Source organism: Callorhinus ursinus, unplaced genomic scaffold (assembly GCF_003265705.2).
Source record: "Callorhinus ursinus isolate GAN/ISIS: 27379988/994484 unplaced genomic scaffold, GSC_fseal_2.0 scaffold13, whole genome shotgun sequence".
Taxonomy (NCBI): domain Eukaryota; kingdom Metazoa; phylum Chordata; class Mammalia; order Carnivora; family Otariidae; genus Callorhinus; species Callorhinus ursinus.
This window is the reverse complement of record NW_027397075.1, coordinates 13,559,857-13,585,793: the sequence shown is the minus strand read 5'-3', so window position 1 is coordinate 13,585,793 and position 25,937 is coordinate 13,559,857. Positions and strand designations below refer to the sequence as shown.

Below are 25,937 nucleotides of genomic sequence, written 5' to 3'. Positions count from 1 at the left end.
GCCCGCGCGGCCCTCGCCCTCCAGCCTGCTGGCGCCGCCCGCGCCCCGCGCCCCCTGGTTGCTGCCCGCCTTCCCTCCGCCGCCGCCGCCAATGCCGCCGCCGCCGCACCTCTTCCTGTCGCCTCCCTGCTGACCGCCCGGCCCTTCGGAGACAGTCGCTCCCGAGGGGCTGCGGGCGGGTGAGTAGGCAGCCCGGGCTGGGCGCCCTCACCGCCTTCCCCACTGGCGATTCAGAAAGCGTGGGTCAGAGCCCAGAATGGGCAAGAGGGAGGGAGTGTCAGGGGAGCGGCCCAGCTTTGGGGTGGAAGCAGCAAGTCTAAAAATAAATTCGTTTTAAGAATAGGGTCTTTATTCCATTTTCCCCTACCGCCCTACATCAAGCCTCTTGCCTGGTTATTTGAGAACGTAACTCATCCCCTGTGCTGATAAGTGGGCTGCTTATCAGAACCGTCGGGACAGGCGTGGCGGGGGTGGCGCCCACCGCGCTTGGCTTGAGGAAATGAAAACAAGATTTGAAACGCTCTGACTGGGTCCGAAAAATGTCTCATTTTCCCCTATAAAACGAAGGGTTTGGGTGCCATCACAAGGCCCTTCCCCACTATGTATGGCTTCTGGGAAACCCACATGCGGCCTTCCAAGTCTTGAGTCAGACTTTGAACTGAAATAGATCCAAGGGTTCTGCAGGCATGGGTGCCCCGGAAGAACAGGGGTGCTGACGGATGGCCGATACTGGGCCCTAGAGCCGCAGCATCACATGCAAGGGCTTCGTCCTCCCCACTGGGACAGGAAAGCTCCCAAGGTGAGTCATGAAAGGAAGCCCCTATTCTCTCCTCACCTTTGCTTGCCCTCGCCTCCACCCCCACTGTGCCAGGCTCTCCCCAGCATGTGCAACCCAGAATAAACGTTCCCTTTGTTACTCAGGTGGCTTGGGCTCAGGTAACCAGGCAGATGTCCTATCTCAATGGGCTCTTCTACAGCTCAAGAGTGGTATCAGGAAGCCAACTTGACCTTGGGCAACCTCTGAGAGCCTGGGACCCACTAGCAAGAAAGGCAGTATATGAATTTCCTGTGACTGCTGTAGCAAATCACCACAAACTGGGCAGTTTAAAATAAAAGGAATTTATTCTCTCAAGGTTCTGGAGACCAGAAGTCCAAAATCAAGGCATTCAGGGCTGTTCTCCTCCCAAGGCTCTCGGGGATGATCCTCCTTAGTCTCTTGGAGCTCCTGGTGGCCCCTGGCGTTCCTTGGCTTGTAGCCTTGTCCCTCCAGCCTCACCTCCGTCTTCATACGACCTTACCCTGTGTGTCTCAAATCTTCCTGTTTCTCTCTTTTGACACCTGTCATTGGGTGTAGGGCCCACTCTGAATCCAGAATGATCTCATCTTGAGGTTTTTAATTTATCTTAATTACAACTGCAAAGACCCTGGTTTCAAATAAAGCCACACTCGCAGGTTCCAGGGCTTAAGACCTGGCCAGTGTTGGGGGCCACCATGCAATCATTACAGGTAGTGTCCACCCCGAAGAGGGGCTGGCCCACCTCCAGAGCTGTCTTCCCAACTTCCCTGACCACTGTGTTTGACACCCTCCCTCTTACTGATCTGGAGCCTTGGGTGCCCTTGCATCCTTCGGCGGGAGCCAAAGGCACTAAGTACCTGAATGACTCCCTGTCCCCTTTCTTGAATTCTGGCCGAGTTCCCATTCCTGCCAGCTTGCTTCCTGCACCCCCTCTACATCCTGCAGCTCTCCTCTCCTCACTCCTCTCCGCTAAGAATCAGACCCGACAGGAAGGACAAGACTGGACGCATGCTCTTACTTAAAGATCACAGCAGTGAGGTGAGGGGCGACCCCACCCTCTGAACCCCAGATGAATAACTGCGGCCAGGTGAAAGCTGACAGTTCTGACAGATAATAAAGTTAACTGCTCTCAGATCCACAGAGTCTGACTAGGTTTGTGAGTGAAACGGCCATGGTGCTGTTAACAAGATATTCTCGTGCCAAGTCAGTCCCTACGGTGATCCCCAAGGTGCGTGGGGTGCTCCCCGCCTGGGCAAATTCTTGTAGTGACCCTGGAGGTAAACAAGGCAGACTTCTCCCTCCAGGAGGCAGCTGAGGTTACTGTGCTCGTGACCTGCCCAGCGAGGTCTGACGCAGCGTCCCTTAGGCTGCCCACAGCAGGTGGACACAGACACAGGGAAGGTGCAGCAGAGGTGGGGTGGCTCCTGGTGTAATCAGATCCAGATGCAGTTCCCTGCAGAGGCTTCCCAGCACAGGGTGCAGAGTGGGCACAGGGTGCAGGGCGCCTGGAGGAGTCAGGGGAAGGAGGGAATGCAGGTGGGGTCGGGGGTGGGGAGGAATAGGGCAAGATGTGGGTAGGGTGGCCTGTGGGGGGCTCCCGGGCTGCCTCTGGGGAAAGAGGCACCAGGAGCCCCAGCTCACCCTCCAGCACTGGGCTCTGGGTGCTGGGCCTTGAAGTCAGGGTCCGGGGCTCCTTCAGGCTTATCCTGTTTCTCCCAAAGACCTGTGGCCAAGTTCCCATTGCTCTTGGAGCTTGTTTCCTTGTCTGTAAAATGGGGGTAGAGAGCTATCATGGGACCCCAGGGTTTCATCTGCACCTTTTGTTTCAGGGGCCAGGGGATCTGGCTTCTCTACCCATAAAGTCTGGGGCCTTGGGCACCTCCCCAAAGCAGAGGCTGATGCTCCCTTGGGGTTGTGTCATCCCCAAGCCCACCCCATACTCTTCTTGGCACCATGGTGGCTCTCAGACCTTCAGTTCCCCTCCTTTGTCTTTGGGCCATACCTTTCTTGAAAAGTGTGGTAGATGTTGGGATTGGAGTTAGCCCTCTTCTGCCCTTCCCCCGTCTAAGCCCAGTCCTGGCGGAGTGGCCCCACCCCACTGCCCCCCCAGAGAACAAAGTTCAGGTCCAGTTCTGCCACCCCCTGAAGCAGTGAGCGGGGCGAGGCTGCCCTCCCTTCCCCCATGCCTCAGTTTCCCTCCACAGTAGTGTCTTGGGGCAGGTTTCCCTCCCCCACCTCTTTCCTGGACGGAGGCAGTGGGGGTGGGGATTCCAGCGGACGTGTTAAAGTGCCATTGAGGTGGTAACCACGCCGAGGGAGTCCCCACCTCTCCATATCAATGGCATTCCAGCCCCATTTATGGTCCCCGCTGGGCCCCACCTTTAACCCTTTGGTTCCCAGATCCCACTGAGTCCAGGTGGACCAGGGGACCCAAGAGAGGGCCTAAGGAGGGCTGAGCGTGGGAAGGCTGTCCTGCCTGGTTGCCCGGGGAATCCACCCTCGCTGCTTACCCCTCCTACTGGCAGTTCCTCTGACCAGCCCTGGCGACCTCTCGACCTCTCCTTGTTCTCGCACGGCCTGCCCCACTTTCACCCTCCCTGAAGGCCTTGGGTGGGGGGTGCCTTGTCTTATAAAGAGGGAAAAGAGTAGACAGGTGGGAGGAAGCCCAAGCTGCCCCCACCAAGACAGTTCTGGTACGGATTGGTCTGGGGGTGAAAGGGCGGTGTCTTCAGCCTCTGAGCACAACCTCCCACGTGGCCGGCCCACCCCTGGCAGTGTGCAGGTCTTCTCTGCTTGAGTGTTGACATGTTGAGCCCAAGAGGGATTGGGATCTAAAACAGTGAGGGTCTCTGCGGCGCCCCACTGGTCCTGTCACAACGCTGGGGGTTTGGACCTGTCTGTGGAACTGAGGGGTCCTTGGTGCCAGGCCCGACTGCAGGCTGACCAGCTCTCTGGGCAAATCAGGATGAGTTGGTCTCATTAAGCCCAGGGCTTTCTCTGAGCCTAGAGAGAGAAAAGACCCTGGGCTGGGCTGCCCAGGATGGGAGGCCCCGTGGGAGGGTTGCTGGGCCCCTCGCAGAGCCCCAGACCCCGGCTCCCTGCTGCCTCCTGACAACTGCTTCAACCTGTGTGTCCGGATTCCTCCAGGCCCCGAGGTTTGCCTCTATTTGCCCTTCTCCTCAGCCGCCCCTCCCGACCATGAAATCTAGGGCCCCAGGGGCTGGATGAGCTGGACAAACTTCCCCTAGATTCCCCAGGCCCATCACAGCCAGCTGGCCCAGCCGCGGCCGGCTCTGGCCCCTTCCCACTCCCCGCCATGTCCACCAGGCCACTGCAATCTACCCTACAGCCCCACTCATGGGTGCTGGCGTCAGTATCCATTTTAGCAGTTCTCTCAAGCTTTTTTTGGTCACTGACCCTTTTGCAAATTTGTGGAAAGTATAAACCTCTCTTCCCAGAAGTGCTAAAACCCATTCCCAGAAGCAGTGCACCCATCTGAAGTTAAAATCCCTTATAGACTAAGCCCCACTGAACGGGCAAAGAGGCGCCCAGTGCACACCACTCCCAGGGCCTTGAGAGGTGCAGTGAGTGACCATGTGTGCAGGGGAGGGGGCGGTGGCAGCTCCGAGGCCTGCCCCCAGTGGCCCTGTTAGCTCCCAGGCCATCAAGGAGTGCCTCCTCATAGGGCAGACAGGCCGTGGGCCATCCTCAGGAAGAGGTGTGGAAGTGAGAGGCTCTTCCAGATGGGGGCCCAGCTCTGCCTTAGAGGGTTCGCCAGCCACCCAGGAAAGTGTATGAAAGGAAGGAATTTTCATCAGCATCCCCCACCCCCGTTCCTTTTCCCTCAGTTCCTAGCACCCAGGAAGGGGCTTGAGGGAGTTCTTGACCCCCAGGATGAGGGGCCCACGTTTGTGGGTCCCATAAGGTTTCTCACAGGGGCTTTGACCTGAGGAGGTTAAGGACCTTGACCTCCCATGATCTGTCCCTAGTTGGTGGCAGGATTTGGATTATAGTGTGTGAGTCCCAGGTTGTCCCCCACAAGAGGAGTCACCGTTCCTGAGGACGGTGAGGAAGGGTTCACCTGGGCTTCACCCCCTTGCCCTCCTCCGTGGGGTCTCCTCCAGAGTGACCACTTACTCCTCATGGAAAAGACTTGGGTCCTGACGCTTCACCCCCATCCAGGGCTTCTGTCTCTGCTACCCTTCCCCCTTCGCCCACAGGCCCCTGTGTGCCCCTCCCCTACTTCCACAACAGACTCTTTCTTTATCCCTTGGCCCCTAGAGACCTGAGGCAGCTCAGCTCGGCCCTCAGTTTCAGTATCAGGGCTGGGAAGGGCACACCTGAGCGGAGGAAGAAGTGTGTGTGGGGGGAACTTTTTAGGCCGTTGCCTGGGTGATGCCACCTGAGCTGGGCGCCAGGCACCTGTTGCCTGGGGAACGGTGCAGGCGGGGCCCCTCCCTTGAGAGCAGCCAGGGCCACTGGGCTGGGACTGGAGACAGATCGGGTTCCTGGGGCGGGCAGGGGGACATGAGCGGGGTTGGGGTGTGCGATACCGGGGGATCTGGGTGTGTTTGCAACGCGAAAGGAAAAGCTTTTACAGGGAGGAGTTGCTGGGGGAGGAGGCGGCGGCTCAGGGAGGCAGCTTAACCTCCGTTTGCCGAGCCTACCAGAGCTCTATCACGCCCCCATTCCCCGCTCCCCAGCTGGTCCTCAGTCTCCCCTTTCCTTTGTCCCTGCATTTCCACAGGCACAGAGGTTCTTTCCTTCCCCGATCCGGTCGCGGTACCCCCTCCCAGGCTCCCCATCCCACCCCCAGCCCCGCCTTCTCCCTGTAGCTCCGCTTCCCCATCGGCTTTGCTGCCCCTCCCCCGCCTCCACCTCAAAACCCCGCCTGTATCTGGGAGCCGGCCGAGTCCCTGGGTGACACCCACAGAGGGTGCGCTGCTCCGTGTGAGCCTGAGCCTCTGGCGGCACAAGGCTCTTCTCAGCTGAAGGTGGGCCAGGAGGGGCTTTGCAAGCTGGGCCACAGGGGCGGCAGCCGGGACGTGACTGCAGGGTGGCAGGAGAGGCAGCCACTGGGCGTCTGGCAGCCAACGGGACCCTCGAGAGGACACTGCTACTCTGCTGAGCAGGACTGTGAGATTGATTGGTGCGTGTCGGGGTCAGAGATAGACCTTTGAGGGGCGCAAAGAGAGGTGCTTTGCAAGAGGCCCACAGATGTGAGGACAGTCCTGGCCAAGGACACGGTCTTTCCCTCGTGCTGGGCACCGAGACCCCCACCCAGCGGCATCGGACCCACCCCTGTGAGTCAACCAGGCCGTCTAGGGTTAAGAAGACCTGAGGGGACAGATGGCTTCAACTGGCCTTGAACTCCTGGGCATGACCCTGGCCGTGCTGGGCTGGCTGGGCACCCTGGTGTCCTGTGCCCTGCCCCTGTGGAAGGTGACCGCCTTCATCGGCAACAGCATCGTGGTGGCCCAGGTGGTGTGGGAGGGGCTGTGGATGTCCTGCGTGGTGCAGAGCACAGGCCAGATGCAGTGCAAGGTGTACGACTCCCTGCTGGCGCTGCCCCAGGACCTGCAGGCCGCCCGCGCCCTCTGCGTCGTCGCCCTCCTCATGGCCCTGCTCGGGCTGCTGGTGGCCATCACTGGGGCCCAGTGCACCACATGCGTGGAGGATGAAGGTGCCAAGGCCCGCATCATGCTCACTGCAGGGGTCCTCCTCCTCCTCTCGGGGATCCTGGTGCTCATCCCGGTCTGCTGGACTGCGCATGCGATCATCCAGGACTTCTACAACCCCCTGGTGGCCGAGGCCCTCAAGCGGGAGCTGGGGGCCTCCCTCTACCTGGGCTGGGCCGCTGCTGCCCTGCTCATGCTGGGGGGGGGCCTCCTCTGCTGCACGTGCCCTCCACCCCAGATCGACCGGCCCCGAGGACCGAGGCTGGGTTACTCCATCCCCTCCCGCTCAGGTGCATCTGGGCTGGACAAGAGGGACTACGTATGAGGTGGAAAGTGTCCCTGGAAGTCTGCTGCTCAGAGCCTTCACCTTGTGCAGGATGCCCTGCTCTGACCCTTGCCACCGACTGCTAACCCCTGCCCTGGGGCAAAACCCATTTTCCAGACGCTTCAATTGGGCCTGGCTGAGTCCAGAACCTCTTCAGTGGGGTCCCCGCGAGCCCTTCTGCTACCTCCACCCAGGCCGAGCCAGAGCTGATGGGTGTGCTGGCCTGCCCCTGCCTCTCCCGGACAATTGCTTCCTTCTGCGGTCCACAACTTAGTCTGGCCGTCTTCTTCCTGAGGCCACTCCTGTCCCAGGAGGCCGGGCTTCACCCAAAAGGCAGCAGGTCCTTGGCTCCAAAATAAGGAGGGGACCCCTGCCTGCAGTGGGTCCTCTCCAGCTTGGCCACCACCTGCATCCAGAGGTCCAGGCCAGGAGGCACAGTCTGTCACCCAACCTTCTATGCCCACCTGCTAGCTGGGAATAAACAGAATTTGTACCTTGGCTCTTCTGATCTGTGGTTGGGCAGGGAAGACCAGGCGGCCTTCCCTGGGGCTGTCAGTCCCAGGCCTGCTCCAAGACCTGTCCAGTGTGGACCCTCACTTGCCATGTGAGGCACAAGGATAAGGAAGGTGAGCCCCTTGGTGCTCCCCTCCTCCCCCTGCCAGGCTGGCCCCCAGCAGACCCCCAGCAACACCCAAGGCAAGCAACAAAATAAGACATGGTTTATTTAGGAAAAACTGGTGAGTGTGTATGGGGGGAGGTGTGGCAGAAGTGTGCAGGGGTTGAAGGCGAGAGGATCGGGGTGGGGGGGGTCTACAGCACAGCCAGGACAGGACTCGGGACTCAAGATGGAGGAGCCAGAGGTCAGAAGACTTGGAGGCGGGCAGTTCTTTGGTGATTTATCATCCCTGAGGCTCAAGAGCCCGCAGGGGTTCCAGAGGCCTGACCGGTAAGGAGGGACTCAGGGACAGGCTGAAAGCACCTCAACAGCAGGCAGCCTTATGTTGGCTCACAGCTCCGGGTTGGCCTCCCAGATGGGGATGTCCAGGGTGGAGAAAGATCTAGAATCTGTGAAGTATCACCTCCTTGGCTCCATCATCCAGAGGTGAGAAATACCGACAGCAGAGCCCAGGAGAGACTTGGGTTCCTTGGTTAGGTTTTCAAATGAACTTTAAAAATTTCCCTCCTCCAAAAAGCAAAAAAGATAAAAACAGCCCCCAAGCTGTCTGGATTACCATCTCCATGTCTCCAGCTCAGGGGGCTAGGCTCCACTGTCGAGGGAGTCTCCACTCCCCTAACAGATTTAGACATAATTCTTAGTGGGGTACTCAGGGGCCCCCTGAGAGGTGGCATGTGCGGCTGATGCTGAGTATCGGGCCATATAATGGTTCGAGCCCCGGGACCCCCCAGAGGGGCAGGTACAGCACAGCAGCCCCCCGCCCAGCAACAAAAGACCAGAGGCCGCCCAGCCCAAGTAGAGGGAGGCCCCCAGCTCCCGCTTTTGGGCGTCCGACACCAGGGGGTTGTAGAAGTCCCGGATGATGGCGTGAGCCGTCCAGCAGATGGGGATGAGGATCAGGACCCCTGAGATGACAAAGATGATCCCAGAGACTAGCACCAGACGGGCTTTGGAGTCCTTGTCCTCCACGCAGGTGGTGCACTTGGCTCCCGCGAGGTAGACCAGCAGCCCGAGCAGGGCCATGAGGAGGGCGACGACGCAGAGGGCGCGGGCGGCCTGCAGGTCCTGGGGCAGCGCCAGCAGGGAGTCGTACACCTTGCACTGCATCTGGCCTGTGCTCTGCACCACGCAGGACATCCACAGCCCCTCCCACACCACCTGGGCCACCACGATGCTGTTGCCGATGAAGGCGGTCACTTTCCACAGGGGCAGGGCACAGGACACCAGAGCATTCACCCAGCCAAGCAGTGTCAGGATGATCCCCAGGATTTGCAGACCAGCGGAAGCCATGGCAAAGTTGAAGTTGAGAGGAGCTGCACTGGGGGACAGAAGCAGACTAATGTGAAGACAGGCTGGTCCAGACCCTTTGTTCCCAATGAGCTCTAGCCACCACACAGGGCAGCGAGAGTATGAACCCAGGGAGTCAGTACACCATGGACAGGGAACTCCTCCCAAGCCTCATTTTGTCATGGGCAAAACGAACACTTGATGTCTGAGCATGTAATTTTTTCCTTGATTATGTGATTGTCTTGACTTAACAAGAGCGAGTAAGTAAGCGACCCAGTCCTGGCTGCTGAGTGCAAATGAGACATAAAGCCTATACTGATGCTAGTCTACCGCCCCAGCTACTTTGCATACATTTTATCAGACAGCAAAGTAGCAAAAACAAACAAAACAAAACCAGACGGCAATTTCCAGATGGCCTCCTTGGGGCACACAGATGGTGGGTTGGCTCTAGCCATGAGTTTCAAGCTCAAAACCTGTCAGTTTCAACATCAAGATTAGAGATCCAAGCTTCCTCCCACCACCCAATAGCAGTGTCCAAACCCCTCACCCCAACCTGGTTCCATACCCCCAGGAGGGTAATGACATTTGTATCTCAGGTGGTCCTTCATCTGTGGCCTTGCCTGGCCCTACTTGGCCCAGCCCAGCAGCAGTCAAACTCCAGAGGGCAGGAGAAATGAAGAAGAAAAAAAAAAATACCACCTTCTCACCCAAAAGCACTTCTTCTTCATGGCTACCTGCTGCCCCACTGGGTCCTGCTCTTCTGCCCTCCCTTAGGGTCACACTGAACATACCTCCAAGGTTGGGGACATTTTCTTGTGCCTTCTTGCTCAAAATGCCAACCTCTCAGGACTCAATTCCCCTAAAAGGACCTAAACCCTTGGAGTGTGTCCAGTGAACCGGCCCCTCAACAGCAGCTCCGGCCCCTCACTTGTCTCCCTTCACATCCCACTTAGTGTTGTGGCTCGCTTCGGGGGTCAGTTCTGTTCGGGGTCCTGTTGGTGCTCTCCATTACCCAAAGTTCCCGCACACGATCTGGACCTGAATTTAGCACCAGCCCCAGTAGCGTGGCCAGAGGACAGACCGTGCACTCCTCATTTGCATCCCGCCCATACCTGGCGGCGCTAAAGACCTCAGGGGAGATCGGACCGGACCGCCCAGCCCGCGCTCATCCCAACGCCGGTGTCGGCCCTCCACGCCTCTAGTCGTGTTAGCGCCGGCCCAGGCACCCGGCACCTCTCCGCTCCAAGACCCTACCCCTGCCCTCGACCACTTCTCTTTCCGCACACCACGGGGCCGGCTTGGTCCGAGGGCGCCCCCTCCTGCTTTCGATCCCTAGTTCCCTTCTGAGTCCGGCCCGAAGAAGGGTCCGCAGGCCCCCGGCCTGTGAGCCGCGCTGCGGGAAGGGCTTAATGGCGGCGGTATCAGCAGGGTCCGCTCCGGTAGATTAGGGGGAGGGGAGCCCCGCCCCAGAGAGCAGCGCAGGTGGGGGAAGGGCGCCCGGGTTTCGGTGCCTTTGTCCCGGGGGAGGGGGAGGGGCGTTTGACCCTTCCGCGGCTGCAGAAGGACCTGATCAGCTCTCCGCGGCTTCGGTGCAGACCCCCGCCCAGGGGCTGTGCCCCGGTGGCCCCCCCCACCCAGGTGAGTCCAAGTTCTCTAGACGCACCCCCACCCACGCCGCCACGCCCCCTGCACCCCACTCCTCGTGGAGTCCGCCTCTTCCCCTCCAACACTGGCATTTCCCCCAGGCTCACCTGCGAAGAAGACCACAGGGCTTCGTAGGAACCGCAGAGTGTGCGGACAGGGGCGGAGGCGGGGGTCTTAAATAGGCTGTGACGTCACTGGACCACCGCCCCGGGGAGGGGCAGAGACCCCATTCCAGGCCGCGGGCGCGCAAATCCCAACCTCGTCAGCTGGGGTCGCTCGAGCCTGGGGCCGCTGCTCCCGCATGTGGCCCGGGCGCTGGGACCTCAGCTGGCTAACGCTGGCCCTCAGTGGGTCAGGGCACAGGGCATTGGGCCAGAGCTTGACTCCTGACTCCGCTACTTACTAGTGCTGTGACCCTGGGAACTCACCTAACCTTCCCAACCTTCAGTTTCATACTCGGAACAATCGGAGACAACAAGCCCACATTTTACTGTGTAGCTATGTCCTAAGGAAGAAATTAAAGACTTATTATTATTATTTGTTATGTCGTTATCATTATATCCCGGGGCCCTTAAGAAAACTGCAGTTATTTTTTTTTTACATTTTATTTTATTATGTTAGTCACCATACATCATTCGTTTTTGATGTAGTGATCCACGATTCGTTGTTTTCGTATAACACCCAGTGCTCCATGCAGTACGTGCCCTCCTTAATACCCATCACCGGGCTAGCCCATCCCCCCACCCCCCCTCCCCTCTAAAACCCTCAGTTTGTTTCTCAGAGTCCATAGTCTCTCATGGTTCATCTCTCCCTCCGATTTCCCCTCCTTCTTTTTCCCTTCGGAAAGCTGCAGCTGCAGTTATCTTTGAGATGGGTTGTTCGTGTCTGATTCCCACCCCCAACTTCCCGGACTTCAGCATCCACAGGACAGGGCCAGGTCTGCGTCCCTGCGGGGTCCCAGCCGCTGGCGCACCGAGTTTGTGCTTGTTGAGCGAATGACTGAACTTAGCGGGCCAGGCGGGGCGGGGCGTTCAAGAGCCGGTGGCGGGGCGGGCCGAGCCGAGGGAGCCGCCCCGGAAGGCGGGGGCGGAGGCGGGGCCGCCGCTGTCCGCCCCGGCCCGCGCGCGGCAGGCTCAGACGGCCACGGCCGCGGGACGCGCACAATGGTTCCCGGTCCACTGCGTCCGCTGCCGCGGCTCCTCGTGCTAGGGCTCGGGCTGGCGCTGCTGGGCGCGGCTGTCGGGGAGCGAGTGCCAGGTACGCCGGGCGCGGGGCCCGGGCTGGGCGGGAGGCCGCGGGGGCCCGGGGAGCCTCTCGCCGGGGATCGGGGAGCCGGCATTGGGGACCCAGAGAACGGGGCCGAACTAGGGGGAACTAGGCGGACACGGGGATTCGGGGTTAGGTGGTTTCCAGACACCGCGCTCCCTGGCCGGGAGAGGTTCATCCCGCTCCGAACTTCATCCGCAGTCCCGGCCTCAGTTTCCCCCCTGTTCAAATGGAGGGGCGGCTTTTGTCCTAATAAGTCCAGACTCGGAAGTGGAGGGAGAAAGTTTGAGGGCGGGATGTCTCGTTCGGTGAGAAGGCACGCCCCCATCCTGTTCAGTACCTAGTCTGTCTGGCCGCAGTGACCGAAGAGTCTCGGGGGGGGTGGTATCGAGGGCACGGGGGTCTGCACCCCCTATACCATGTGGGGTGCCCCCTTCCATCCGGTGACTTCAGTGCCCAGCTATGCGGGGGGAGGGACTGGGGTCGGGCCCGGTGCCCAGGAGTGAGTCACCCGCCGGCTGCGGGGGGTGGTGGTGTGGGGACCTGATACCCCCCCCCACAGCGTCCCGCGCTAGGCCCCCCTTTCCCCCACGCTGCTGAGTCCCGGTCGGGCCGTGCGGTCACCTGTGAGGAATGCGGGGGAAGGGCGCCGGTGACTCACGTTATTCGAGCCGGCCGACCCTGACCTCAGCCCCCAGAATAGCCGTGCCCCGCCCCAGCCTCTGACCCTCGGCCCCCTCCCCAGGCACCACCCCCTGCTCTCGCGGCAGCTCCTGGAGCGCGGACCTCGACAAGTGCATGGACTGCGCGTCGTGCCCGGCACGACCGCACAGCGACTTCTGCCTGGGCTGTGAGTGGGGTGGGGGGAGGGACCAGGGGCGAGCGGACCCCAGAGTAGGAGAGAGTTTGCGGGGGTGGAGAGGGGAGCAGTGGAATTCAGATCCGGGGAATTAATCAGGAAGGGGGGTGGGAGGTGGGGTGGGGAAGGGATCGGATCAGGGCAGGGGCCAAGGTGGGGGAAAGGCTTGGGGCTCAGTTCTAGGGGGCGGGGCTAGTACCGAGAGGGGCGAGGTCTAACTTGGAGTCCTGCCCCCAGGCGCTGCGGCCCCTCCAGCCTCCTTCCCACTGCTGTGGCCCATCTTGGGGGGTGCTCTGAGCCTAGCCCTCGTGCTGGGACTGCTTTCTGGCTTCTTGGTCTGGAGACGGTGCCGCAGGAGAGAGAAGTTTACTAGTAAGTGAGCCAGGCCCGCCTACCCCCCCCATCATTCCTCAACATCTCCCCTGCTCTTGACCACGCCTCTTCTTATCTTGCAGCCCCCATCGAAGAGACCGGCGGGGAGGGCTGTCCTGGTGTGGCACTGATCCAGTGACAGTGACAGCCCTTGCCAGCAGGAGGCCCCACCCACTCACCATTCATTCATTCATTCATTCATTCTGGAGCCAGCTCCCTCACCCGAGACACAGCCAGAGCCAGACTCTTCCAACCACAGGGGTGTGGAGGGATGGGGGACTGGTGAATCAGCTCTCCAAGGCCTGGGCCCAGGCTTCAGAGGAGCCTTCCAAGGTGTCTGACTGCCCTGTCTCGGGCTCCAGGACAGGAAAGGAGACCCACGCGGGCTCACACCAGACAGATGACACTAAGGAACCGCAGCGTTTGCACAAGGCGTCCCTCCCTCCACCCCCATGGCCTGAGGGCCAGACACCACCAGGCCCCACCCACTCAGATGTACTGAAATTCCAGCATGGGGTCTCTGTCTGGGGGGTTAGGGACCTGTTGCTAACACTAGGGGGCTGGCCCTCTAGGGGGGGCTGGCCCTAAGACACTGTCCCCCCCAACCCCCAAAGGGGGGGAAATATTTATTTTGGGGAAAGAGTTTGGAAGGGAGGGAGAATTTATTAATAAAAGAATCTTTAACTTTAAATGGTTCGCAGAGTGGCATGATCCCCAGCCCAACTTCCCAGAGCTGGAGGGAGGAGTGAGTCAGCCGCGGGGGTGGGGGTGAGGCTCTGACTCACACATTCTCAATGCCTGAGCCCAGCCTGCCAGGACCTGGCCAGGCCCCTGACCGTTTTTTCCAGGGAAGATTCTGAGAAACCCCAAGCTTCCAGCGCCCCAGCCTTCCCACCTTCCTTCCCAAAGGCCTCAGGGTTCCAGACTGAAGCCTTCATTTGCTCAGCAATCTTTATTCAGTTCTGGGGGGAATGCCTCCCTTCCCATGCTCCTGTCCCTCCCACCCCAGGGCTCTGTGGGATTCAGTGTCCTCCTCTGTTGAGGGTAGGTCCTGGGACCCAGAGGCCTAGTCTGGAGAATATTCAAGACAGCTGGTCCCTCAGTGGGGATGCTGGTCTTCTCTGTTGTGGGGAAGAACGAAGGTGGGCAGAGATACTGCCCACCAGCACTCAGAGCTCCATTATCTCTCCAGCTTGGATTGCAGGGTAGTGGGGGGTGGGGGTGTCCCCTAGCCTCAGCAGCCGGAGGGCCTCAGGGATCAGGTTCCCAGGGTAGCGCCAGAGAAGCAGCTCAGAGCAAGGGCTCCTGGAAAAGGAAATAACAGCATGGGGCTGAGGCTGGCCTGGAAGAGCCACCTCCCACCAGGTCCAGGTCCCCAAGAGCTCTTGGGCTGCCAGCACCTTCCAAGGAGCCAAGATGGGAAACAACAGAGGTTGGCTAGAAGCTAAAAATAGCAGGATGAGGCAGGGCCTAGAGACGGGCTCCAAGATGGGGTGTGATCCTCCAGAAGGCCCAGACGGTGGACAGTGGATGGTGCCTACCTGAGTGGGGGCAGAGATGGGGGGAAAGCCATGGGGGGGCTGCAGTAAGGGTGGTCATTGTGCAGGCTGAGTCGAGAGAAGTGGGTGGCCATGTTCTCTTCAGAAAGGAACTGTTTTCGCAAGGGCTCCCTGGGGAGAGACAGAAGAAAGGCAGGCTGGGATATTCACATTGGTGGCAGTCCGATGGGGACCTAAGGTGACAGAGGTCTTGTTGGGAGTCCCTCCCTGCCCCCAAACTCACTGCTCCTCCTCCAGGCGCCGCTTGGTGCTCATGGGCACAGCTCCTCGGAGAGGGGAGCTGGGAAGAAAAGAAAGCCAGGTGCACCCCACCCTCTTGGCCCCATCCCCAGGATCTGCTCTCCAGTGCCTGCAGTGTAAGCCAGGAAGTCCCCAGACCACCCGTCTCAGCTGACACCTAAGTCACCCCATCTCCCAGCCTAGCCAGCAGCCTGCCTCAGAACTCTCAGCCCAGTCTCAGCTTATGCCCAAGCCCTGCCGACTCGCCCCACCGCGTGTCATCTTGCAGACCAGCCCCGAGCCCACAGCCAAAGCTCCTGGGCTCCTGGGCCAGGCCCACCCAGTGCCCTTACACACACCTCACGTCCTGGGCTCGGGGCGTCCCTGACGCGGCCCGTGGGTCGCGCTGGGCCCGACCTGGGGGCCCTCGTTCCAGGGGCTGCTGCAGGATCATTTGGGTTCGGGGTCCTGCAGGCAGAGGGTGGGATCCGGCCGAGAGGGCGGAGCCTCAGAAGGCGTGGTCCAGCGGGAGGGGCGTGGCTTTAGGCGCGCGCGCGCGGCGCCGAGGTTCTGCGCAGGCGCGGAAAACGAGCGACGCGGGGCTAGAAGGCCGGTGGGCTCGGCGAGGTGGGGGAGGGGATCTGGCGTAGCGGGGCTGCGGTGGGCGCTCCTTCTTGTTGGCGATCTTCGCGGCGCTCACGTGGGATCCTGAGACTCTGGATAATACTCGGCGGCCGCCTTCGCGCCGGGCCGGCTGGCGGTGTTGGGGCTGTGCGGTGCCCCAAAGAGGAACCCTCGCGGGCACGTCCAGACTGGTGAAGCTGCGTCGCGCTGAGCGCTCTGGGATTTGTAGTTCTCCACATGGAGCGAGCTGTGCCACACGCCGTACCGCTGGGTCAGGTGAGACGGGCGTGGTGCACGGTGCATTCTGGGGTTTGTAGTCCATGCCGGGTTCGGAAGGGGCGGCAAGGAGTCGTGTCCTGAGCTCTGTTTTGCGTGGGACTCGGACTGTGACCCGGGAGCGGGAGGGTAACACAGCAAGACCTTAGGGGCCTAACGTGAAAGTAGGGGGGGTAGGGATGAGAAGTCAGTAAGTTTTTCTGTACTGGAGTAATGGAGCCACTTTTTAAGTACTTAATATGAGGCAGCTGTATGCGAAGCTCGATACAGGAGTTCAGACACCTGTGACAGAGTCTCCCGTGAGCTCCATTTGACACTTGAGGAACCTTGGAGGCCAGGTTGGGTGCTTGCTCAAGGTCCCGATAGACGTCATGCCTCAGGTGCCCCCTTCCTCACCCTGTTCTTGGAGCAAGCCCTGGGACTCAATGGGCAGGCACCCACTTGGTGGTCCGCCTCAAAGGATGGCTGAGCGATCTGGGCAGTGAGAGGCCGGACAGGCGGCAGGGGAAGCGGGAAGGAGTGTGACTCGCAGGTCCTAAATGTCCCAGGTAGCCTCCATGCAGCCTCTCCCCACAGATGGAAGTGTTTCAGGCCCTGCAGCGGCTCCACATGACCATTTTCTCCCAGAGCGTCTCACCCTGCGGGAAGTTCCTGGCGGCTGGCAACAATTATGGGCAGATAGCCATCTTCAGGTACCCTCACCCCTGCTCCCACCACCTGGTAGCTCTAGCACTTGTGCCCCCTGGGACTGATGCCCCCTGCTTCTGACTATCAGGCTGCCCTCCCCCCTCCCTTCAGCTTGTCTGCTGCTTTGAGCTCTGAGGCCAAAGAAGAAAGTAAGAAGCCCGTGGTCACATTCCAAGGTGGGTGCAGTCATTGAGTCTGGCTTAGAGAACCCCCGAGTAGGGGAGGGGAACAGGACAGGGTCACTCAGGTTCTATATTTCCATGTAGCCCATGATGGGCCTGTCTACAGCATGGTCTCCACTGATCGACATCTGCTCAGTGCTGGGGATGGGGAGGTGAAGGCCTGGCTTTGGGCAGAGATCCTCAAGAAGGTAAGGATTGCGGAACTGGGGGACGGGCTGGGGTTCCCGGTCCCAAAGAGCCTCTGACATCATCCAGTGTTTCCCTCCATGAAGGGCTGTAAGGAGCTGTGGCGGCGTCAGCCCCCATACAGGTGAGCTAGGGCCATGTGGGCAGAAGGTACTTGGGGGTGAAGGTACTGCCTCATCAGAGCTGACCTCGCTTTCTCTCTCCCAGGACCAGCCTAGAAGTGCCTGAGATCAATGCTTTGCTTCTTGTCCCCAAGGTCTGATCCCTTTGTGACTGGGGCTCTACTCTGCCCTGTTCTTGGTCCAAACTTAAAAGCCTTTCCCCTCTTCCTGTCCTGATTCGACGTTGACTTGCGATTCCACCCTGCCTTCTTCTGTAGGAGAATTCTCTCATCCTGGCAGGGGGAGATTGTCAGTTGCATACGATGGATCTCGAGACTGGGGCTTTCACAGTGAGCAAGCCGTGGAGCTGGGGTGGTCAGGGCTGGATGGGAGTAGGGGCATTCTTCCTGGATCTCCTCCTGACAGCGGCCCTCGTCCTGCAGCGGGCCCTCCGGGGCCACACGGACTATATCCACTGCCTGGCACTGCGGGAGCGGAGCCCTGAAGTGCTTTCGGGTGGCGAGGATGGAGCTGTGAGACTTTGGGGTAAGTTGGTGTCCGGTTGGAGGGAAAGATGAGATGGTGGCGAGGGAGACTGGGGCCAGCCGGGCTCTTCTCATGGTTCTGCCCCCACAGACCTCCGCACAGCCAAGGAAGTCCAGACCATCGAGGTGTATAAGCATGAGGTGAGGGCGTGCGCCATGCCCTGTCCTCCCTTTCACCTCTCTAGGCATCCCCTGTATCTTCATCTCCTCCTCTCTTCCCGTCCTTCCCCCTAGGAGTGCTCGAGACCCCACAATGGGCGTTGGATCGGATGTTTGGCAACTGACTCTGACTGGATGGTGAGCAGGGCGAGGTGCAGAATGGGGTGACCGCTCTGGGCCCTGCCAGCTGAGGGCCTGAGCTCACAGTGGCTGGGGATCCCCACCTTTCTGCCCAGGTCTGTGGAGGCGGCCCAGCACTCACCCTCTGGCACCTCCGATCCTCCACACCCACCACCATTTTCCCCATGCGGGCGCCACAGAAACACGTCACCTTCTACCAGGACCTGGTGAGGCCCTCTATCTTGCTTCTGCCACCTTTGCCCAGTTCCCCTCTCCAGTCCTGACCCCCAACCCCCCTCCCTGTCCTCCACAGATTCTGTCTGCTGGCCAGGGCCGCTGTGTCAACCAGTGGCAGCTGAGTGGGGAGCTCAAGGCCCAGGTGCCTGGCTCCTCCCCAGGGCTGCTTAGCCTCAGTCTCAACCAGCAGCCAGCAGCACCTGAGTGCAAGGTGGGTCCTGCAAGGGGCTGCGGGGGTCCGGGGGGGCCACATGTGTGGACAGGCCAGTCACCCCCCCTCTTGCCTCCAGGTCCTGACAGCCGCAGGTAACAGCTGCCGGGTGGATGTCTTCACCAATCTGGGCTACCGCGCCTTCTCCTTGTCCTTCTGACCTCTGGCAACACCTCTTCCATCCCGGGGATTTGGAGTGCTTTTTTTCTTTTTTTTAATAAATAAATTTTCAGGCTATTTTTCCATTCATGTACTTCCCAAGAATGGAGGCCAAGTCGGTGTAATGATTTTTATATATTACTCTGTTTGATCTTGATACATAAATACCCACCCCCATCTCTGCCCTGGAGCATGTCAGGCCCAGGGTGCTTAGAAAATATAGGTCTATATAAATTCAAAACTCAGCTGTGCCTCACCTGCCCCGCCACCCACCTGGGGCCCTTGGCCCCCAAAGCTGGCCCCTGCTCCCATTGAGCCTTTGCCCAGCTTCCCGGGGCAGGGAGGGCACCAGCCCCCTCTGGAAGACAATCAGGGCCCTGGTCCTACACTGGGCAGAAGAGGAAAGTGAGCCAGAGGTCATGGGCGGCCCCCTTCGCCCAGCCTTCAGGTCCTTCGGAAGAGATTGCTCAGGAAGCCGCCGGCGGACCCAGGGCCCAGGCGCAGCGAGAAGCGCGGGGCGGCGCGACGCGGGGCAGATTCGGCCGCACTCAGCTCCTTCTGGCGCTGCGAGCGCAGCTGCTTGCCGATCACCACCTGCATGTCGTCCTGCGGGCCCGGCAGCCGGCGGGAGGAGGGAGTCAGCGCGCTGGCCCCGCCCCTTCCGGCCCCGCCCCCTCAGGCCCCCGCCCCTCACCTGCCAGGCCTCCAGCTCTTGCGTCAGCGCCACCTTCTGGCGGATAGTGCGAAGCAGCTCCCGGGAGAGTGAGTCCCGCTCCAGAGAGACGCGGCTGAGTTCCAGGGACAGTTCCAGCGCCCTGCAGGCAAGAGGGGCAGAGAGTGGGTCCTAGGGCCCTCGGGCCTCAGCGAGCGGGGGTGGCGGGACGCTGCCGGACCCGGACGGGAGTGGTGCCGCTAACACTGGAAGCAAGGTTGGAGGGCTCCTGGTGGGTGGGGATAATTATATCACGTGTGGGGGAATCGAAGGCCTAGGGTACCCTGTAGTCCCATCGGGGCTATGTTGGATGGTGGGAGAAGCTCACTTGTTCACAGCTTCATCCCGATCCGAGAGGGCGCTGCTAAGGGTCTCCTCGGGGTCTTCCTGTGTCCTCAACTCCTTCTGCCTTTGCAGCTCCTCCCGCAGGGACTGTAACTCGGCCCGCTGCAGCGTGATCTGTGGGCAGGGGAAGGTGAAGAGAGGCAGGTAGGCCTCTAGATCTCCCAGCAACCAGGGCTTCAGGTCTCTAGGCCCTCCCCTGCCTGCTCCACAAACACTCGGGGCAGCCGCGGCCTGTGCTGGAGATGAATCTTCTGAGCCCCTAGGCTGGTGCAGGATGGGGTGGGGGCAGGGCCGGATGGGTGGTATAAGCCTGCAGAAAGGGTGCTGGGAGAAGCACTAGGAGGTGCCACTAAGGGGGGGGGGATGCGAACCAGGAAGACTTCCTGGAAGAGGTGGGGCGTACAGGCTGGTTCTTGAAGCATGACAAGTTTGTTGGGATGAAGATAGATCCAGCTAGAGGGGGAATTAGTGCGCAAAATCTCAGAGGTGTAGATGGGCAAGAGAAACTGGCCTTGGGAGGGGGTCTACATCCAGCGCTATGCTCCCACTCCCACACCTCATCCTGCAGCCGGGCCACTTCGGCCTCCTTCTCCTCTAGTATCTCCCCTAGCCTCAGAGATGCTCGCTTCTTGGGAGGCTCCAGGCTCTCCTCTTGGGGTGAAGGCTGGTGGCTGAACGCCTCTTGGATCTCAGGGGACCGAGTGTTCTGTTCGCCAAAGGAATCGGTCAGTGAGGTGTCGGACCTCCTGGGAAAAGGAAGAGCGGCGGAGTCTGCATGGCACGTGGGGGCTAGTGGGCCGCGAGCTCACCGGGGCGTCCCTGCGTCCGTCCGCTTTCTGGTCCTGGTCGCCGTCGAAGCTGTGAGCAAGCTCCGACTGCAGTGAGGCTACCGACACATCGGCGTCCTGAAGGCGCGACTCCTCCTCCAGCTCCGAGACGCGCCTCTGCAGCCTCCGCAGCGCACTCAATGCCTCCCCGGCCTCGGAGCGCGCGCGTTCCAGCTGCGGAGGGACAGACAGAAGGACAGAAGCGTGGGCAGTCAGCTAGGTGCGCCAGGCGCCTTCATCCCGCCGCCGGCCTACAGGGGGCGCCGGCGCGCCACCCAGAGCCCGGCAGTCCTGCGCGTCGGAGCACCCCAGGGATCCTGCTCCCACCCCCAGATCGCTGGGCGGCCTTGGGCCGCGCAGTTCCCCTCGTCAGATACCAACTTCCTCGTCTATAAAGCAGGGCGCGGACAGGTGCCCTGGCTTTAAAGTTTCCCATCACCCCCACCTCCAGCCCCACCCCATCAGGTCACCTGGCGGAGCCCCGCCCCCTTCCCCGACCGGTCGGCCTGCTACTCCTTAATGCCGTCATCCAGCGTTTATTGATCCTTCCTTTTAAGCCCGCGCTGTGCTGAGTGCCTCACCTTCACCACGGCTCTCTACCATTCCCATCCCCTCTCACAGACAAGGAAATTGAGGCTGGGCGTCCCACAATAGTAAGAAGGCGTGTTGGGATAAGGGCCCACATTACTTCACCACAAAGTGCAAGATTCTGAGATCTCAAATATCAGGCCATGGTGCCTCTTGTCATTTCCTTTTGTTCATCTCCACTGCCCCAGACCTGGTCCAAGCACCCATCATCTCTGGCTTCAGCGTACCCCCTGGCCTCCTAACTGCCAGACTCTAAAGGCAGACCACCCCGGCTCAGTCACCTTCCTAGGCTCCCACTTGCCCTTGAGCTAATGCCCATGCTCTCTTGGCCCAGCTTCTGGGGCTCCCCAGGATCCCTCTCTGGCCTCATTTCCCAGGAAGTCCCAAGGCAGTGGCCCATGCCCTGGCCAGATGCACCCCCCACACCCTCATCCCACTGGTCACCTCCAGGCTATGCTCCCGCTTCTCCCGCCTCAGTAGCAGCAGCTCCTCGTGGGTAGCCTGTAGCCTGCCCTGGCCCTTCTCCACCTCCTCACGCAGGCCTCGGATCTGGGCCTCCAGGTCCTGCCGGCGGCTCTGCAGCATCTGGTTCTGGGGAGAGACCTCAGAGCTGGAGGGGAGGTGCTGGGCCAGCCCCGGATCGCCCTCAGCCCCAGCTGGCTCTCACCTCCCCCTGCAGACTCTCCAGCTGCGTCCTCAGCTCTGCTCCTGCCAGGACCTGAGCCTGGCACTGCCCCCGGAGGCCATCCAGTTCTCTCTGCAGCTCCTGCTCGGTCTGGGAGGCCTGTGGGTTGGTGGGGGGGAGGCAGTGGAGCCCTCAGCTGGCCCTAAACCTTGACCCCAAGCCCAGTGCACCCACCCCCACACTGGGACACAGGCATCCGCCCTCATTCTGCCGGGGACACAGAGTCGGTTCTCCCACCTGGGCCAGCTGCTGGCTGAGCCGGAGGTTCTGCTCGCTGAGCTCACTGAGGGCCCGCGCCCGCTCACGCCCACTGCCCTGCTGCTCGGCGCGCTGCTCTCCCAGCTGGGCCCGCAGGGCCTCCACGTCCCCCTCCAGCTCCACAGCTCTGGCCTCCCATTCTGCGCCCCGTGCTGCCAGGCCCCGGCGGAGTTCATGGTTCTCCTGCTGCAGCCGCTGTGGGGGCCGGGACAGAGGGGGTGAGGCTGGAGTGAACACACGCACAGACGCAAAAGGGGTCTAGGTGGGTCTGAGACAGGCGTGGAAGCAAGAGGGAGAAGCAGGCAGAGAATGAAAACCAGAGCCTTGGAGGCGAGGGGGAGTGGAGAGGTTACCAGGTCAGGCAGGAGGAGCTGACCTGGGACCGGAGGAGAGTGGGGCTCCCTGATGGCCTCTCACCTCTGTCTGCTGCCCGGGCTTCTGGACCCGAAGTCGCAGGCGCCGTTTTTGGCGCCTGAGTCTGGCAGAATTTAAGCCCCGGCCCATGGCCTCGCCAACCGATGTTCCAGGGGCTCTGGAGGTTCAGCCTCCGCTCAGCCCCTCTCCCCCAGCTCCTCTGGGCCAGCTCCCTCTAATTAACCCTGGCCAGCCCCACCTGGGCCTCGCGCCTCTGCGTGCCCTCCCCAAAACCTGTCCAACCAGCAGGGGGACGCTCTTGGCACACCCAGGTGCCCAGCTTGGGGAGGCAGGCAAGTCGGGGGGCCAGCTTCTCGCCCCTACTCTCTATAAACTCTCAAAGCAGGAAGACGGTGCTAACCATATGCTGTTCCAAATATCAGCAGGTACTCCTGCCAGGCCCTGTGCTAGCGCTTTCCTGGTACCATTTCATTTAATCAACCACAGTTAGAATTGTTAATGTACTTATTTTATATATGAGTAACCTGGAGCTCAGAGAAGTTAAATGCCTGGCCCGAGGACACACAGTAAATCAGTGAGGCAAAGATTCCAACCCAGGTGGCCAAACTCTTAACCAAATATCGTGGGGGCAACACAGCTCTCGGATTAAATCCCCAGGTTCAGGGTCCAATTGTCCTGGCTGATGCCCTGCCCTGCTGCTGCTTTGTGATTAGACAGGTCCCTTAATATCTCCGGGTTCCAGCCACACCTAGCCATCCGTCCAGTACCTCCTGAGCTCCTCCTGTTGTGGGGTCTGGCTATGTGCAGTACGCGAGACCACCAAGTTCCCAGCCTCCAGCAGCTTAGACTCCAGAGAGTCACAGGCAAATGGACACATGCTCGAACTTTGTCATTTCAGAGGGAATGTAAGGGCTGTAAAGAAACTCCGATGAAGAAGAGTGGGGTACGTTGGGGGGTCCTTTAAAGAGAAAGTGATGTTTGAATTCACACCTAAAGCGTAGGAAGGAAGAGGGCTACACCAAGGATTGGCAAGTGCAAAGGTCCTGAGGGAACACACGTGGGTTACTCAAGGAACTGAAAAGAGGTCCTAGGGGAGGATGGCTGTGTGGCCAGCTGAGGCCCTCGCGTGGGGACTTCCGGGCCCTGGTGAAGAGTCTCAGTGTCATTGTAAGTGTGATAGCGAGCCGTTGGGGGATTTTAGGCAAGGACTGAAATGATCCGATTTGCAATTCTTGAAGATCCCTCCGGCTGCCCTAGAATGGAGCATGGAGAATGGGTTGCAGGGGGCGGGAGTGGAAGCTGCGGATGAGTGAGGAGGCGGCTGTGGGGCTGGGGCAGAGGTGCTGTTGGGAGGCCAGCTTGGAGGCTGCAGAGACCACGGGAAGCGGGTGGGTTCGGGATCTAGTTTAGAGGTGAAATCCACAGGGCTTGCACACGTGGGAGGAGAGAGGTCATGAGATGCTCGGGCTCTGGTCCTGAGAAGATGGGAAGCCGGGATGAGGACCACCAGTGATGGGGTCAGAGTCAAGAGCGCCACTTATGTTGAGATGCCCATTAGGTGGCCCGGGGAGGAAGTGAGGGGCATAAGCTCCCCATCTCGGGGCAGTGGTTGGGGCTATACGGATGCTGGAGTCAGTGGTGTCCAGGGTGTCTAGGGGGCCAGATGTGACCCTTGGAATGACTGTGTGGCTGAAGACAGCCTGGACAGAGGGGGGAATTCTTCTACCTCCCAGGATTAGGTGAGAATTGATGGAGATAATGCACGGAAAGGGCTGAGCCCAGAGCAAGGCAGGGAGGAGAAACCCGATAACACCTGGCTGGGCTTGCGCCATCCTGCCAAGGAGCCAGACCCAAGATTCAGAGAAGGCCAGTGGCTGGCCCAGGGTCACACAGCCAGGCAGAGGTCTAAACCCAGATCTCGACTTGTCCTCAGAGCCCCTGTTCTTAACCACCAGCAAGCCTGGGCCATCCCCCTGCCTGGCTTTCCTCCCCCTGCCCACCTGTCTCCCACCTGCCCACCCACGTGGATCCTCCTACCTGTCCTCCGTCTGTTCACCCTGTCCCCTGTCCCACCCCTGCCCCATGCCGCCAGCTCACTTCCTCACGCTCAGAGTGCTGGGCGCTCAGTGTCTCCAGCTGCCGCTGTAGCTCCTCGTTGCGCTCCAGAAGCATCTTGCCAAGCTCCGCGGCCAACAGCAGGTCCTTCTCCTTCTGCTGCAGCTGTAGGGCCAGGTCCTCGGGCTCCCCGGGCCCTGGGCCCCCTCCCAGGAATGAGTCCCGCCTTTCCAGCACAAAGGGGAAGAAGCCCTCATTGCCACTGGGGGAGGCACCTCCAGAGAGCAGCCCCGACAGGAAGCTTGGTCCTTGTGGGGAGCTCATGGCGCCTGCAGCATCTGTGGGCACAGGTGCGTCAATGGGGAGAGGCAGGTGCTGCACACTCTGTTCTGCAGCCCGTTGGGACTTGCCCCCTGCTGGTCAACATCTGGCCCTCTCAGTCCTGCAGCCAAAGCCTCCCTGGGCCAGGCAGAGTTAATGATCTGTGTCTTGGCCACCCAGCTCCGTTAATGTCCCCAGGGTAAACTGAGGCAGGGAGCACAAGGAAATGAGCTGCCGTTGCCCCAGTGCCCCAGGACCGCAGGTGCCCCCCACTACTGACAGTGCCCCCCACGGCCCACACCTTCGCTGTTCTGGCTCCCAGTCCCTCACCAGCCGGGAAACTCTTCCTAGAAAACAAGTTCTAAGAGACTCAGGACTCAAGATGAGCTCAGTCCCTTCTCCTCCCAAGAATACAGGCCTTGGGAATTTAGGTGTGCGGACCCCTCCTCTTCCAGAAGCCCAGGTCCCCGGCCCCCTGCCCTCCCAGGTATCCTGGTGCTTGCTTTCCTCTTTTCTCAAGATCCAAGTGTTTTGGTCCCCTTGGAACTCAGGTGCCCAGATCCAGTCCTCCCATTCTGGAGTGTTGGCCCCACTTCCCCAGGGGCCCCGGGTCAGGCCCAGGGCAGGGCCAGGTAACAGGTTGTGCCAGCAGACTGCGCCCGGCCACTCCAGGTTTCTGTTTACTTCCCTGCCCGCCCCTGGGGATGGGAGCCTGGTGGCGCTCTCCTAGGGCTGCTTAGGACCCGGCCATTCAGGGGCTCAGAAGGAGGAGACACACCATACTTCGCTGGCACCCTCCCCACCTCCAGCCCTCTGGAGGTCCCCCCACCCCTTACACACACACGTGCACACGCACACACACACCTGTCTCTTCCTCCCGAGGTGTCCAAGCCCAGCCCTATCCGCAGGACCCAGTTGTCGAGGTTGTCCCAGCACAGCGGGGACCCAGAGTCTCCCTGAGGTGGCCCCTGCGGGCCCCTGTGGGCTCGACCCCGCTCTGGAGACCCGGGGGCGCCCCTCTTCCTCCTCCCGCTTCCTCGCCCCTCCTCGCACCGAGCTGCTGTTTAGGACCTCGACCCAGGCGTCTGGGCTCCCAGGCCCTCGACCCCCCCCCCCGGCCCCAGGGGTCCGAAGGTCAGCGACCACCTACTTTCCTGCCCGTGCCCCCCGCTTGCCGGCCCCAGGAGTCAGGCCCGACCACCCCACCCCCGGCGCCCGCTCGCCCCGACCCTGTCCTGCCCGAAGCTCCAACGGCCCCTGTCCTCGGGCGCCCCCCAGGTTCTCACCCGCCGACGCCGGCCGGGCTCCCTCCAAGGTCCCCGCGGTCCCCGATCCCCTCTTCCGGAGGCGGCGCCAGGTGCCCGGCCGGCGCAGGTGAGGGGGCGGTGCCGCGGGCGGGACTGGGGCGCCCCCTGGCGGCCGGAATGGCCCGGCGGGGCTGAAGAAGAGTCGCCTCCACCCAGCTCTGCGGCACCGACCCATCTTGCTGCCGTCAGAAACCATGGGCCCCATTAATTGAGCACCTGCTGGGTGCAGGTGACGCTGAGCACAGACGTCAGTTCCTTTCCCTTCACAACTGCCCTGTGGGATAGGACATTACTGA

General features: G+C 60.8%; 6 protein-coding genes across 8 annotated transcripts; 3 read left to right on the top strand and 3 right to left on the bottom strand.

Annotated features, from left to right (window-relative positions):
- The first annotated feature begins 5,514 nt into the window (after positions 1-5,514).
- CLDN9 (claudin 9) lies at positions 5,515-6,931 on the top strand. The gene has a single exon (XM_025877421.2). It carries the CDS (start codon positions 6,146-6,148, stop codon positions 6,797-6,799), a length of 654 nt encoding a protein of 217 aa, XP_025733206.1. The 5' UTR covers positions 5,515-6,145; the 3' UTR covers positions 6,800-6,931.
- A 596-nt stretch (positions 6,932-7,527) lies between these two features.
- Positions 7,528-10,692, bottom strand: CLDN6 (claudin 6). 2 transcript variants are annotated; one of them, XM_073900283.1, is made up of 2 exons: positions 10,514-10,692; positions 7,528-8,793 (listed from the first exon to the last, which is right to left on the bottom strand). In XM_073900283.1, exon 2 carries the CDS (start codon positions 8,763-8,765, stop codon positions 8,100-8,102), a length of 666 nt encoding a protein of 221 aa, XP_073756384.1. In that variant the 5' UTR covers positions 8,766-8,793; positions 10,514-10,692; the 3' UTR covers positions 7,528-8,099. The 2 variants fall into 2 exon arrangements, with proteins under 2 accessions (XP_073756384.1, XP_025733139.1); XM_025877354.2 differs by having other exon boundaries at positions 7,528-8,788; positions 10,514-10,534.
- An 814-nt stretch (positions 10,693-11,506) lies between these two features.
- Positions 11,507-13,594, top strand: TNFRSF12A (TNF receptor superfamily member 12A). Its single transcript, XM_025877413.2, has 4 exons — positions 11,507-11,663; positions 12,418-12,522; positions 12,769-12,903; positions 12,987-13,594. Exons 1-4 carry the CDS (start codon positions 11,570-11,572, stop codon positions 13,040-13,042), a joined length of 390 nt encoding a protein of 129 aa, XP_025733198.1. The 5' UTR covers positions 11,507-11,569; the 3' UTR covers positions 13,043-13,594.
- Positions 13,595-13,836: 242 nt separating this feature from the next.
- On the bottom strand, positions 13,837-15,263 carry HCFC1R1 (host cell factor C1 regulator 1). 2 transcript variants are annotated; one of them, XM_025877410.2, is made up of 4 exons: positions 15,041-15,263; positions 14,686-14,742; positions 14,445-14,573; positions 13,837-14,208 (listed from the first exon to the last, which is right to left on the bottom strand). In XM_025877410.2, exons 1-4 carry the CDS (start codon positions 15,133-15,135, stop codon positions 14,073-14,075), a joined length of 417 nt encoding a protein of 138 aa, XP_025733195.1. In that variant the 5' UTR covers positions 15,136-15,263; the 3' UTR covers positions 13,837-14,072. The 2 variants fall into 2 exon arrangements, with proteins under 2 accessions (XP_025733195.1, XP_025733196.1); XM_025877411.2 differs by lacking the exon at positions 14,686-14,742.
- Positions 15,264-15,442: 179 nt separating this feature from the next.
- On the top strand, positions 15,443-18,262 carry THOC6 (THO complex subunit 6). Its single transcript, XM_025877408.2, has 13 exons — positions 15,443-15,581; positions 16,158-16,273; positions 16,380-16,444; positions 16,535-16,638; positions 16,723-16,760; positions 16,844-16,892; positions 17,016-17,087; positions 17,181-17,283; positions 17,374-17,423; positions 17,517-17,579; positions 17,678-17,788; positions 17,875-18,009; positions 18,089-18,262. The coding sequence occupies exons 1-13, from the start codon at positions 15,543-15,545 to the stop codon at positions 18,167-18,169; spliced, it is 1,026 nt and encodes a 341-aa protein (XP_025733193.1). The 5' UTR covers positions 15,443-15,542; the 3' UTR covers positions 18,170-18,262.
- Positions 18,263-18,297: 35 nt separating this feature from the next.
- On the bottom strand, positions 18,298-25,779 carry BICDL2 (BICD family like cargo adaptor 2). Its single transcript, XM_025877363.2, has 10 exons — positions 25,621-25,779; positions 24,056-24,351; positions 21,563-21,778; positions 21,308-21,424; positions 21,085-21,231; positions 20,035-20,226; positions 19,782-19,931; positions 19,209-19,339; positions 18,863-18,983; positions 18,298-18,774 (listed from the first exon to the last, which is right to left on the bottom strand). The coding sequence occupies exons 2-10, from the start codon at positions 24,335-24,337 to the stop codon at positions 18,613-18,615; spliced, it is 1,518 nt and encodes a 505-aa protein (XP_025733148.1). The 5' UTR covers positions 24,338-24,351; positions 25,621-25,779; the 3' UTR covers positions 18,298-18,612.
- Positions 25,780-25,937: the final 158 nt, after the last annotated feature.

What these genes read in the sequence shown, in the direction of transcription:
- CLDN6 (XM_073900283.1), bottom strand. Translation starts at nt 8,765, where the DNA reads ATGGCTTCCGCTGGTCTGCAAATCCTGGGGATCATCCTGACACTGCTT.
- BICDL2 (XM_025877363.2), bottom strand. Translation starts at nt 24,337, where the DNA reads ATGAGCTCCCCACAAGGACCAAGCTTCCTGTCGGGGCTGCTCTCTGGA. An exon ending in TGGAGAGTCTGCAGGGGGAG is followed by an intron (nt 21,232 to 21,307) that starts GTGAGAGCCAGC and finishes GTCTCTCCCCAG; the next exon opens with AACCAGATGCTGCAGAGCCG. An exon ending in AGCGGGAGCATAGCCTGGAG is followed by an intron (nt 20,227 to 21,084) that starts GTGACCAGTGGG and finishes GTCCCTCCGCAG; the next exon opens with CTGGAACGCGCGCGCTCCGA.
- THOC6 (XM_025877408.2), top strand. Translation starts at nt 15,543, where the DNA reads ATGGAGCGAGCTGTGCCACACGCCGTACCGCTGGGTCAG. An exon ending in GGGCAGATAGCCATCTTCAG is followed by an intron (nt 16,274 to 16,379) that starts GTACCCTCACCC and finishes CCCTCCCTTCAG; the next exon opens with CTTGTCTGCTGCTTTGAGCT. An exon ending in CTTTGCTTCTTGTCCCCAAG is followed by an intron (nt 16,893 to 17,015) that starts GTCTGATCCCTT and finishes CTTCTTCTGTAG; the next exon opens with GAGAATTCTCTCATCCTGGC.
- HCFC1R1 (XM_025877410.2), bottom strand. Translation starts at nt 15,135, where the DNA reads ATGATCCTGCAGCAGCCCCTGGAACGAGGGCCCCCAGGTCGGGCCCAG. An exon ending in CCCCGAGCCCAGGACGTGAG is followed by an intron (nt 14,743 to 15,040) that starts GTGTGTGTAAGG and finishes TTTTCTTCCCAG; the next exon opens with CTCCCCTCTCCGAGGAGCTG. An exon ending in CCATCTCTGCCCCCACTCAG is followed by an intron (nt 14,209 to 14,444) that starts GTAGGCACCATC and finishes TTCCTTTTCCAG; the next exon opens with GAGCCCTTGCTCTGAGCTGC.
- CLDN9 (XM_025877421.2), top strand. Translation starts at nt 6,146, where the DNA reads ATGGCTTCAACTGGCCTTGAACTCCTGGGCATGACCCTGGCCGTGCTG.
- TNFRSF12A (XM_025877413.2), top strand. Translation starts at nt 11,570, where the DNA reads ATGGTTCCCGGTCCACTGCGTCCGCTGCCGCGGCTCCTCGTGCTAGGG. An exon ending in TGTCGGGGAGCGAGTGCCAG is followed by an intron (nt 11,664 to 12,417) that starts GTACGCCGGGCG and finishes CCCCCTCCCCAG; the next exon opens with GCACCACCCCCTGCTCTCGC. An exon ending in CAGCGACTTCTGCCTGGGCT is followed by an intron (nt 12,523 to 12,768) that starts GTGAGTGGGGTG and finishes TCCTGCCCCCAG; the next exon opens with GCGCTGCGGCCCCTCCAGCC.